Here is a 13770-nt window from a genome sequence, read left to right on the forward strand (position 1 = left end):
CCTTCTTTCCCCCTCTCTCACACCCCCCTCCTTTCTGTCCCTCTAACAGTCTGTGCTCCATCCCTCTCTTCCTAAAGTAAGGTGCTGGCGAGGTGCCATGCCATACTGTTCCAGTGTACACTGTGAACTTCTGAGGATAACCATCAGCCGCAGGGGAAGCCTAAAGTAGTTAGGAGAGCAATATCGATGGCGAGAAGGGAGGAAGGAGAGAGTGTGTGATATTGATCAGAATATTTCCCATATGTTGTTAGTGACAGGTCTATCTGAAACAGACTATGAGTGATCACTCCCAACGCACGCCTGTGTAAATATGACCCTCGCCCTAAAAGTACAGTGCAATTTGAAGTCGCTCATACACACTAGAATGACATTGAGTAAGTGCAGGGCTGTATGAGTCAAAGGGGGTTCAGGGCCATTATGCCAGCGAGAAGATAGATAGGGCCACATTCCTGCTGCCTGTCTCAGTGAAAACACCTCTGGTCCTGGTCCTCTTTCTCGCTCTCCTCTCCCTCTCTAAATTCAATTCAATTCATAGGGTTTTATTGGCATGGGAAACTTATGTTTATAATTCCAAAGCAACTGGAATGGACAATAAACAAAAAGTGAACTAAACAAGGGACACATTTAAAATAAAATAGACATTTCAAATGGTATGTAGTGTTGTAACAAGTAGTCTCTATACTTCACTCTCTCCTCCTCCCCTCCCTCCATTTTTCACACACTCTGGAACTATTCCCCTCCCTCCATTTTTCACACACTCTGGAACTATTCCCCTCCCTCCATTTTTCACACACTCTGGAACTATTCCACTCCCTTCATTTTTGGCTCAGACTTCCCTCTTCTTTTCGCTGATCTTCTCTGTTTTTCCTCTCCAGTCTTCACCTGTCTCCCCCTCTCCCTCCCTCCCTCCCTCCTCTCCCTTGTTCTGTGTGTTCCTGTATCTGATATCTGGCTAAATCTCGCCTCAAGAAGCCTGAACGAGATGACCTCATCTCCCAGCAATGCTCAGAGAGACGAGAGACGAGAGGGAGGCAGGAGAGAGAGACGAGAGAAGAGTGGCATATGAGAGAGAGAAGAGGGGCGCAGGAGAGAGAGACATAGAAATCTTAGAATCAGCTATTAAAGACTACCAGAACCCTCTGGATTATCACATTACCTTGAATGAGCTACAGGATAAAATACAAACCCTCCAACCCAAAAAGGCCTGTGGTGTTGATGGTATCCTAAATGAAATGATAAAATATACAGACCACAAATTCCAATTGGCTATACTTCTACTCTTTAACACCATCCTTAGCTCTGGCATCTTCCCCAATATTTGGAACCAAGGACTGATCACCCAAATCCACAAAAGTGGAGACAAATTTAACCCCAATACCTACCGGGGGATATGCGTCAACAGCAACCTTGGCGAAATCCTCTGCATTATCATTAACAGCAGACTCGTACATTTCCTCAGTGAAAACAATGTACTGAGCAAATGTCAAATGGTCTTTTACCAAATGATCATATGTCAGACCACGTATTCACCCTGCACACCCTAATAGACAAACAAACAAACCAAAACAAAGGCAAAGTCTTCTCACACTTTGTTGAATTAAAAAAAGCCTTTGACTCGATTTGGCATGAGGGTCTGCTATACAAATTGATGGAAAGCGGTGTTGGGGGAAAAATATATGGCATTTTAAAATCCATGTACACAAACAACACATTTCTTTCCACAGTGCTGGGGGGTGAGACAGGGATGCAGCTTAAGCCTCACCCTCTTCAACATACAGTGCCTTGCGAAAGTATTCGGCCCCCTTGAACTTTGCGACCTTTTTCCACATTTCAGGCTTCAAACACAAAGATATAAAACTGTATTTTTTTGTGAAGAATCAACAACAAGTGGGACACAATCATGAAGTGGAACGACATTTATTGGATATGTCAAACTTTTTTAACAAATCAAAAACTGAAAATTTGGGCGTGCAAAATTATTCAGCCCCCTTAAGTTAATACTTTGTAGCGCCAACTTTTGCTGCGATTACAGCTGTAAGTCGCTTGGGGTATGTCTCTATCAGTTTTGCACATCGAGAGACTGAAATTTTTTCCCATTCCTCCTTGCAAAACAGCTCGACCTCAGTGAGGTTGGATGGAGAGCATTTGTGAACAGCAGTTTTCAGTTCTTTCCACAGATTCTCGATTGGATTCAGGTCTGGACTTTGACTTGGCCATTCTAACACCTGGATATGTTTATTTTTGAACCATTCCATTGTAGATTTTGCTTTATGTTTTGGATCATTGTCTTGTTGGAAGACAAATCTCCGTCCCAGTCTCAGGTCTTTTGCAGACTCCATCAGGTTTTCTTCCAGAATGGTCCTGTATTTGGCTCCATCCATCTTCCCATCAATCTTAACCATCTTCCCTGTCCCTGCTGAAGAAAAGCAGGCCCAAACCATGATGCTGCCACCACCATGTTTGACAGTGGGGACGATGTGTTCAGGGTGATGAGCTGTGTTGCTTTTACACCAAACATAACGTTTTGCATTGTTGCCAAAAAGTTCAATTTTGGTTTCATCTGACCAGAGCACCTTCTTCCACATGTTTGGTGTGTCTCCCAGGTGGCTTGTGGCAAACTTTAAACAACACTTTTTATGGATATCTTTAAGAAATGGCTTTCTTCTTGCCACTCTTCCATCAGTCTTCTCCTTGTATGAGCTGAAAGTTTAGAGGGACGGCCAGGTCTTGGTAGATTTGCAGTGGTCTGATACTCCTTCCATTTCAATATTATCGCTTGCACAGTGCTCCTTGGGATGTTTAAAGCTTGGGAAATCATTTTGTATCCAAATCCGGCTTTAAACTTCTTCACAACAGTATCTCGGACCTGCCTGGTGTGTTCCTTGTTCTTCATGATGCTCTCTGCGCTTTTAACGGACCTCTGAGACTATCACAGTGCAGGTGCATTTATACGGAGACTTGATTACACACAGGTGGATTGTATTTATCATCATTAGTCATTTAGGTCAACATTGGATCATTCAGAGATCCTCACTGAACTTCTGGAGAGAGTTTGCTGCACTGAAAGTAAAGGGGCTGAATAATTTTGCACGCCCAATTTTTCAGTTTTTGATTTGTTAAAAAAGTTTGAAATATCCAATAAATGTCGTTCCACTTCATGATTGTGTCCCACTTGTTGTTGATTCTTCACAAAAAAATACAGTTTTATATCTTTATGTTTGAAGCCTGAAATGTGGCAAAAGGTCGCAAAGTTCAAGGGGGCCGAATACTTTCGCAAGGCACTGTATATATCAACGAATTGGCGCGGGCACTAGAACAGTCTGCAGCACCCGGCCTCACCCTACTAGAATCTGAAGTCAAATGTATACTGTTTGCTGATGATCTGGTGCTTCTGTCCCCAACCAAGGAGGGCCTACAGCAGCACCTAGATCTTCTGCACAGATTCTGTCAGACCTGGGCCCTGACAGTAAATCTCAGGAAGACCAAAATAATGGTGTTCCAAAAAAGGTCCAGTCACCAGGACCACAAATACAAATTCCATCTAGACACCGTTGCCCTAGAACACACAAAAACTATACATACCTCGGCCTAAACATCAGCGCCACAGGTAACTTCCACAAAGCTGTGAACGATCTGAGAGACAAGGCAAAAAGGGCCTTCTACGCCATCAAAAGGAACACAAAATTCAACATACCAATTACGATCAGTTATAGAACCCATTGCCCATTATGGTTGTGAGGTCCGGGATCCACTCACCAGCCCGGACCATGAAAAACAGCCCCAGACCATTATTCCACCTCTACCAAACTTTACAGTAGACACTATGCATTGGGGCAGGTAGTGTTCTCCTGGCATCTGCCAAACCCAGATTCATCCATTCGACTGCGAGATGGCGAAATATGATTAATCACTACCGAGAACACTACGGTGTATGTAAACTTCCGACTTCAACTGAATGGAATCATGAGAATCACAACACATATAGAATCATGAGAATCACAATACATATAGAATCACAACACATATAGAATCATGAGAATCACAACACATATAGAATCACAACACATATAGAATCATGAGAATCACAACACATATAGAATCACAATACATATAGAATCATGAGAATCACAACACATATAGAATCATGAGAATCACAACACATATAGAATCACAATACATATAGAATCATGAGAATCACAATACATATAGAATCACAATACATATAGAATCATGAGAATCACAATACATATAGAATCATGAGAATCACAACACATATAGAATCATGAGAATCACAACACATATAGAATCACAATACATATAGAATCATGAGAATCACAATACATATAGAATCATGAGAATCACAATACATATAGAATCATGAGAATCACAACACATATAGAATCATGAGAATCACAACACATATAGAATCATGAGAATCACAACACATATAGAATCATGAGAATCACAATACATATAGAATCATGAGAATCACAACACATATAGAATCATGAGAATCACAACACATATAGAATCATGAGAATCACAACACATATAGAATCATGAGAATCACAATACATATAGAATCATGAGAATCACAATACATATAGAATCATGAGAATCACAACACATATAGAATCATGAGAATCACAATACATATCTTATCGGCACCTAAGTATCATGATAATAACGTGTCGTGAGGTCCTTGGCAATTCCCAACCCTAGTGCACACTGCACTATAGGACGCTGGGTTGGTATTCAGCCTCCAGAGATGGAAAAAGCTCACTTGCTATTAAACACACACACCTCATTGCACTCAGAACTACACTTGTTTGTAGTTCACTATTTCACTTTGGGATCAATTGAAAAAGTGTCAATCCATTCTTTATCTCACCCACTAGATCAGAGCATGAAGAAACAGACAGACACACCATGGGACAGTCACCTCCCGGGCCAACACACACACACACACACACACACACACACACACACACAGTGGCTGGTGGCCCTGGCTATCATCAAACACATCAGTAACCACAACAACTTCCTGTTTCCCTAAGCCCATTTCCTGTCTGGAGAGGATCACTCTGCTACCAAGGCAACACAGAGGGGAAGAAAAGGGAGTGTGTGTGTGTGTGTGTGTGGGGGGTACAGGTTAGAGACAACACTCACCTACAACTTCCTATTGAAAAGTAATCACTGCTTTTGACATAACAAGGTTATGTTAGATGGATAAAAACGTAACTTTAGTCACAGCAAAAGTGTGTGTGAGAGATAGAGAGACAATCCAGATAAGATTTAACCACAATGTGTGTGTGTCTGTAGAGAGAGAACAATCTTTATTTGAGTGATACCTAACAACATTAACACACACACAAACAAATCATGCATGATCTGTCACCATCACACTATTACAGCAGTTCTGACCCCATTGCAGAAACCAGACAATCAAATTCACACACACCCTAATGAGAGTTCAGACACACACCCTAATGAGAGTTCAGACACACACCCTAATGAGAGTTCAGACACACACCCTAATGAGAGTTCAGACACACACCCTAATGAGAGTTCAGACACACACCCTAATGAGAGTTCAGACACACACCCTAATGAGTGTTCAGACACACACCCTAATGAGAGTTCAGACACACACCCTAATGAGAGTTCAGACACACACCCTAATGAAGGGACAATAGATAAGGACTAGGACTACAGGCAACAGGGGATAAGGACTAGGACTACAGGCAACAGGGGATAAGGACTAGGACTACAGGCAGCAGGGGATAAGGACTAGGACTACAGGCAGCAGGGGATAAGGACTAGGACTACAGGCAGCAGGGGATAAGGACTAACTACAGGCAGCAGGGGATAAGGACTAGGACTACAGGCAGCAGGGGATAAGGACTAGGACTACAGGCAGCAGGGGATAAGGACTAGGACTACAGGCAGCAGGGGATAAGGACTAGGACTACAGGCAGCAGGGGATAAGGACTAGGACTACAGGCAGCAGGGGATAAGGACTAGGACTACAGGCAGCAGGGGATAAGGACTAGGACTACAGGCAGCAGGGGATAAGGACTAGGACTACAGGCAGCAGGGGATAAGGACTAGGACTACAGGCAGCAGGGGATAAGGACTAACTACAGGCAGCAGGGGATAAGGACTAACTACAGGCAGCAGAGGATAAGGGCTAGGACTACAGGCACAGGGGATAAGGACTAGGACTACAGGCAGCAGGGGATAAGGACTAGGACTACAGGCAGCAGGGGATAAGGACTAGGACTACAGGCAGCAGGGGATAAGGACTAACTACAGGCGGCAGGTTGTAGGTGCCCACAGTCACATACAATCATAAGCATGAGGTAAATAAAGCAGAGCAGAGCATTGCCCAGTCCTATTAGCAGCAGGCACTAGTCCTATTAGCCGCAGGCGCTAGTCCAGTAGCTAATGTGCCCAGTCCTATTAGCTGCAGGCGCCTGTCCAGAAGCTAATGTGCCTAGTCCTATTAGCAGCAGGCGCTAGTCCAATAGCTAATGTGCCCAGTCCTATTAGCAGCAGGCGCTAGTCCAATAGCTAATGTGCCCAGTCCTATTAGCAGCAGGCGCTAGCATTCAACAAGACACAGGCAACAGGAGACAGTGAGAAGAGCAGTGTTCTCTACCCCAGAGCAGTGTTCACCCCCAGAGCAGATCTCTCCTACCAGAGCAGTTTCTCTACCCCAGAGCAGTGTTCTCTACCCCAGAGCAGTGTTCTCTACCCCAGAGCAGATCTCTCCTACCAGAGCAGTTTCTCTACCCCAGAGCAGTTTCTCTACCTCAGCGCTATAGAGATAAGGAGCTTGGCAAATTGTCCTCCATATCTGCTCCAAACACTCCATCGCTAGAACATTCTACTGACTAAACACACACACACGAAACCAAGCACTCACACACGCAAAGCACGCACACACACACACACACACACACACACACACACAATCCTGGCGCAGCTCTTTAAAGTTGATGTTTTTTCATCCTGATTCATAAAGGGCCCCTCCTTGAACACATCATTACCAGCCTAATATGGGTAAGATACATGTCAGAACACAACTCCATCTAGCTGTGCTGTTTTCATCCATGACAACAACAAACATTCAGCCTCCTTTCCTGCAACATCAAAACACACTTTTGACCACTTAGACACACACACACACACACACACACACACACACACACACACACACACACACACACACACACACACACACACACACACACACACACACACGTTGGCAATGTTACTCACCACTCTGGGTTTGGCACTCTGTGGGGCTGGTGTGGTCAGCTCCTCACTGCTCTTCCTCTGCAGTCTGGGTTCTCTGGCACCACTGGGAGTAGCAGGGCTGGAGTTGGACCCGTCTGGTACAGGCACCGTTCCTCTAGACCCAGACTCAGAACCAGACGGCTCGCTCTCGCCCCCTGGAGCATTCAGGGCCAGAATATACCGCTTGGTCACATCTTCCAGGGAGGGGGCCTCCTCACTGGTGGGCTTACCCAGGATGGAGAGTTCACAGGCAGGTAGTAGGGAAGGCGGATCCCCTTGGGCTCGCTGGGGCTGTGGAGGTGGGAAGATGGGGATGAAGGTGGCAGGTTCGCTGGCGTGGCGGACGTGCTTGGACCTAGTTTTGGGTTTGGGGGGGACCAGAGGCAATGGGGGGGTGAGATCAGTCTGGTCTTGATCCTGGTCCTCTGGACCTGGTTCCGAGTGGTCCGGCTCCTCTGATGCTGATTGGGTGACCCAGTTGGGGCGTTTCCTGTTGGTCCGCCGGCCCATTCCGGGAGACACAAGCTCCGCTAATTTGAGGTCAGAGTTCAATATCTCCCCTCCTCCCACTCTGTCTGTGTCATCACTATGGAGACAGGAGTGCACCTCCCTTTCTGATTGGGAGCGGAATTTCCCGACTTCATTGTTGCCATGACGACTAAGTAATGGGTGTCCACATTCATCTCTGAGCTCCCACAGCTCATCTCTCTGCTCACTCAGGATTGGCTCACTGCTGGAGGGCGGGATCTGACCAGGCTGATCCAGCTCACTGACTGGTTCTTTAGGGTGATAGTGACTTTTGAACCCTGGTTCATCAAGCAGGGGGCCGTCACCACGGCGACTGGGGTCAGAGAAGGACTTCTTCTTCGTGGCTTTTCCGTTGTTCTTGTCATCCGTCATCAGTCTGTCCATCGCTCCTGGCTCCGCAACAATGTTCCGGATCACATTGCTGTAGTCGTCACGGAGACCACCATCACTGCACAGCGATAGGTCGCTAGCCACGCTGCCCGTGCACTCTGATAGATCAGCTGTAGAGGACGACTCTGGGACACTTCCTCCTCCGACTCCTCCTGCCCCCTTGGAGGAGAGAGAGAGAGACCCCAGCAGGTTACTATCCAAAGAGAAGCTGTTATTCCCTTCTTCTGACACAGAGCGGCGCCGGTGAGGCATGGGGTCGCTTAGCGAACGGTAAACATCCCCGTTCCCGTTGGACTCCCCAGTGCTGCCGTTGCTGGAGTCAGAGCCCGCGTTCCCGGTTGAGGAGAACTTACGGCGGCGGCGGATTGCGCTCGGAGTGGGAGGTGCCTCAAGTCCTGGGACTGAGGCACCCTGGGATACATTGGCCCTCCCGCTAGTACTGTTGTTGTTATTGACGCCGCTCATCTCTGTTACTACAGCAATGCTCTCACTCTCAACCCCAAGGGCAGGAACAGAGACAGGGTTCTCTCGTTTCTCTCTCGCTCCTCCGTTTAACCCTGATCCCTCTCGCATTCCCTCGTTTAACCCTGATCCCTCTCGCAATCCCTCGTGTAACCCTGGCCACTCATCCTCATGCAGAGCAGACTGCTTCCAGATGGTGAGGGGTTGACCTAGCACATCTCTGGCCAACGATGATCCTAAACTTGACCTGACAAATAACCTCTCAGGGTCACCCAGTCCAGCCTCTGGTTCTGTGACTATGCCCTCATCAGTGAGGCTCGACTCATGACCTGATAGCTCATCAACAGATCGGTCATAAAAAACGTTCTCCTCAGAATCTCCCTTCTGTTGGAACTTCTCTCTTTCTGTGTTTTCACAGTCCCACTCCCTCATCTCTTTTTCCCCTGAAATGGCAACCTCAGCTTCTCTAGCTCTCCTCTCATCTTTTAATTCACCTCCCTCGCCCTCTTTTATCTCCTGCTCCTCCACTTGTTTTCTTTTGAAACACTCGTCTTCAGTGCCATCTGTTGCTAGCACATCATCATCATCACCATTGTCAACATCCTCGAGAGCGCTCATCTGGCAGATATCTCTGATTACCTGTCTGGCCTCCTGGACATACCGGTCCTGCAACGGAGTGGGCATCACATCCTCATACCCATAACCCCCTGCTCTGCAGTCTCCTCCATCACTCTCCACCTCTCTGTCAGGCACCGCCCCCCTCCCTCCATCCCTCTCTTCGTCTTGATCCAGACATTGCTCAGAAGAGCTTCTTTTAGCAGAGGAGCCGGCTGGATGTTGCCTCCCTACTGGTTTATCAGAGTAAGTGAAGGATTTGGCACGTCTGAGAGTTGCAGTGAGGTCCTTTAATGAAGGGCGGAGTCCTGGGTAGAGGCCTCTTGACCCCATCCTGTACACCGTAGATGACCCCTCAATAACCCCTGACCTGTCCGTCTTTCGAACTCTGAGATCTGATAGGTCACTTTTCAGGAAGCTGAGGAGAGACATAGTTTCTGAGGCTATGTCCGGGTTTGACAATGACATCCTGTTCTTGTCCTTATCACCGACAACGCCACCACTTAGCAACCGACGGAACACTGTAGTCTCCTCCCTAGCAACCCCTCCAGTGTCCCCTGTGGCTGGGGATGGGGGATTGACAGGGGGAAGAATGCGGGGTTGGCCTCTAACAGGGGCGTGGGAAAAGTTATCCCCGTGTCCGAAGCTGGGGGAGCGGTACATGGTGAAGTTACCGTGGTAGGTCTTACTGAGCATGGAAGAGGAAGCACCAACCACACTGCCTGGGGTAGTAACATTACAGTTCACCCTTCTGTTAGCATAGCTAGCTTGGTCCTCTTCTTTCAGCGTCTCGGTGCTACAGTATCTACTGCTGCTCTGCGAGCCGCCGGGACTCGAAATAAATGATGAAATGTTGACCTTTGACACCCGCGACACCCCTGATAGGGGTGTGGTTATGCGAGATGTCCCCGCCCCGACTGATGTGTATTTGCGTCTGTAGCTCCCCTGAGCTCCCATCTGGTTAGGAGTGGAATTGCGTCCCCACAGTGCTGCACAGGTGCTAGAGGCTTTGGGTTCTCTGAGCCGGTTCCGGGAGCTCCCAGTCTGTTCTGCGGTGATGTTCTGTTGGTGTCTCTCAAGGTGTTCCATCATACCCGTCTGCTCGTCGTCACTGTCGTCTGACTCGCCATCGTCTCGCCCCGTAGCTACGGCAACCTCGTTGTTCTTCTTTTTTCTCAGTGAGCGGCGTCTCACGGCGTCTCTGCTGGGTCCTAGTGAAGCAGGGCTGTCCTCCTCACTGCCTGAAGACCTGCCGAGGACCTTACCACCCCACCAGCCATTCTTACCGCGGGAGAGGTAACCTCCACTGACACCTAACGATTGAGGGCTCCTTCCTCCTGCTCGGTGGTGGTAGTCCTCTTCTTCGTCTCCTGAGCTGAACCTCCAGCGGGCTGTGATGGCTGCCCTGGCTGAGGCCCTATCAGAGGAGGGGGCCACCGGTCTGGAGGAGCTATGTGAGGAATGTAAACTGTCCGTGGGCTGTCCGGCCCCCCGGCTTTGCCTCTGCTCTCCAGAGGGGCGGACACGGGAGGAGGAGAGGCCACTGGAGTTGCTCCGAGGTGGGGGGGCAGGTGCAGCGGTGAGGACAGAGGGTGGAGGGTCAGAGTTCAGACTAGAAGTCCAGGTCTCAGGCCCCTCTCCTCCACTGCTGGGGCTGTGGGCTCTGTGTGTGTTTGATGGCTGGGCCACCCTAAGAAACCTACCACTTCTACGAATACTAGTGCTGGCTGGCTCAATCTCTGCGTCGTCTGAGTAGTGCTGGTCAGGGTGAAAGGCTGAGTCCATGCCCTGGTGTCTCCTCTCTCTGCCCCGGGAGGCAGCCCTGCTGAGGTGTCTGTCTGACCCTGACAGGCTAGTGGCTTCAGGGGTTGGGCTGTTGGGAGACTGCCTGTCGCTTATGTCTGCTAAAGAGTTGTCTTTAGAGCTGGCGGAGGGCTGGCGCTGGTTAGAACACTTTAAATCCTCTGCATCAAAAAGCTCTCTGATCTTGGTGACACTGGGCCAGTAGGTTAGGTCAACGTGAACAGGAGGATCTCCATGGTGACTTGGGAAATAGCTCCTGTGTGACTTGCAGGCAGGCGCCCCACTGACAACGTAATCCTCAGTGTTCGAAATCTTACTGCAGTTGTTGTCATAAGAGACAGGCGGATCAACGTGGGAATCATCTATTTTACCAGCCCCAACGCTGCCTTGAGGAGAAATGCGAGTATACATCCATTTTTGATTTCTCTCCGAATCCGATCCAGAGACCGAGTCTGTGCCCGAATAAAACTTTTGTTCATGAACTTTAGTGTCATTCGGAGACACTGTTAAAACCGTGTCAGTAACTTGTAAATATCCACTGTCCTCGTGGAATGATTTCCGAGATGGGGACCCTTCTCCCCTGTTGCTTTTAACCCTGGGTAAAGTTGTGCTTTTCCCGACAACGTTACTGCCAGGGCTCGGAGCTCCATGCGTTCGAGACGAATTAGTGCTACTGAACTTCTCAGTGAGTTGGCGAATAGAGGGAGAAATGGAGGAGAGGGGAGTGGAGGAGCCTTTCTTTAGCTCTGCGGTTGGGAGGCTGGCAGCGGAGATTTTGGAAACTTTCCTTGACACACTAACATTACGCATAGCCGAGGGCTGCGCTTTCTCGGCCGCTGCTGTAGATGGAGGGGGAAGGGCGCTGCTACTACCCTCCAAATTCGTTGTTTTGTTTAGTTGTTCTTCACAGCAACTTTTGTTCGCGCTACAACCTAACTTTTTGAAAGAAACACTGCGATACACCTTCTCCTTTTCTGCCATTGTACACGTCTTTATTTTGTTCGTTTATCTCCTTTTGCTAATTCATTGATCCAGCACCTTTTCTTTCTGCAGTGCCTAGTTTTAACCCCCGTTCAACCTGGTACAATAGGCGACTTTTAACCACAACTTGCTGGCAAGGGTTTCTCTCTACTCCACTGAAAAGAGGGCTAAGGGTTTACACTAAAAGGAGAGCGAATTGTGGAGTAAACAAAGTGAAAGAAATAGATAACTATTCTGCATTCTGACCTTACAATATGTCCTCTCGAATCGCATCCAAGCACGACGAAAAAGGGCAAAAGTTTGTCCAAACGTTTCTCCCTTCAACTATGCAGGGTTTTTTTTCTCCATAGATTCCCCCATTTTCCCGAATCTTTCCCATCACTTTATACACGCAGATTGCCCTCAACTCACAATTCACTATAATCCCGAACTGTTGCTATGTTCCTTATTTTTGTTGACATAATTGAGTGATTTGTGTTTTTGAATGCAAATGCCTGAGAATGAGAGAACAGTCGTGGGCGGGACTAGTCGGGGTAATAAGGGCTGTCATAGCCCCTCGGGAATAGGCAGAAAAAACCCATTTCCTTTTAGATGGGGATAAACAGATATTGCGGGCAGAGAGGGATAATTATAGCTCAGTACCGTGTAAACCGTCGGAGCGCTGAGAAAATGTACTTGAAACTAAATTAAACTAGAATAACGTTTGGTAACAGTGTTTCCACTGTCAGTGTATTTAATGAAGTGATTATTAGTGCTGACTCACGCGGGGTCGTGAGTGTCGTGTTTGCGAATTGTGTCAACGTTAATAAAGCATTTTCTCCCGTGCACAATGGTTTATGGTTTTTTCCCATGACGGTCTGGTAAAGTAGCTCTTTGTTCGAGCAGAGATATTATACCGTGCTCTGGGCGATGGAATGTTGACCGCAGCGCCATCTTACGGTCGATGTATAGAAGTTCATCATCCTTTTTGCTCTTAGTGTCGAGCCTATGACCTGCCTCTCCCAAAAACCTGCTCCCACTGTTTTTGTAGATGAGGGGCAGAGCAGGAACAGAACATTTCCAATGAATATATGAACTGTATAGCAGAATAAAACTCATTTGGTTGATACATGTAATCTTTATTGACAACAGCAAGTTTATTACAGTGTCAACAGGCTTGTTAATTGGAGAGGCCATCTACAAAGCAGAGGCATGAGCATGTATGAAACTGCACAACTAATAAATACATGCACTAACATAAGTGAAGAAATAAAACTAATTTTGTAACAAAAATATAATTCAAGTTCTCTTTATGTTATAAAAATAAGACTTCACTGTAAAAAAAAAGAAAAAAAAGAATACACTGACTCAAATATATCCACTCCAAGAAGAGCATCTGACATCTACCTTGGTTCCTATTAGACCCATACAGACATGTGCCCCACCTATAAAACGTATCACTTCATTAAGGGCCTTAAGCTAAGGAAGAGGTTAAACAAACACAACACATTCCAGACAGACTTAGGAACAAAAACATCAGCTGTCACTCACATTTGACCAAAACAAGCCAATAATTTGTGGTATTGAGTAATCCAATCTTCTGCAGCTGATACACATAGGAACAACAGCGGATCTGTCAGTCCTGTGATATTCTCTTGGAGACGTATGCATGTACAAAAAAAATAACAGAAAAACAAAAACACACTAAGC

At 47.1% G+C, this 13770-nt stretch overlaps 1 protein-coding gene across 1 annotated transcript in view; it reads right to left on the reverse strand.

Moving 5' to 3' along the window:
* LOC112267475 (rho guanine nucleotide exchange factor 17) overlaps positions 1–12551 on the reverse strand; it is a 107432-nt gene extending 94881 nt beyond the window's left edge. Inside the window, exon 1 of the mRNA XM_042297651.1 lies at positions 7285–12551. Coding sequence (XP_042153585.1) covers positions 7285–12081 — 4797 coding nt within the window. The 5' untranslated portion in view covers positions 12082–12551. The remainder of the gene's footprint in view (positions 1–7284) is intronic.
* Positions 12552–13770: the final 1219 nt, after the last annotated feature.

The sequence above is a fragment of the Oncorhynchus tshawytscha genome, linkage group LG14 (assembly GCF_018296145.1).
Source record: "Oncorhynchus tshawytscha isolate Ot180627B linkage group LG14, Otsh_v2.0, whole genome shotgun sequence".
NCBI classification, from domain to species: Eukaryota; Metazoa; Chordata; class Actinopteri; order Salmoniformes; family Salmonidae; genus Oncorhynchus; species Oncorhynchus tshawytscha.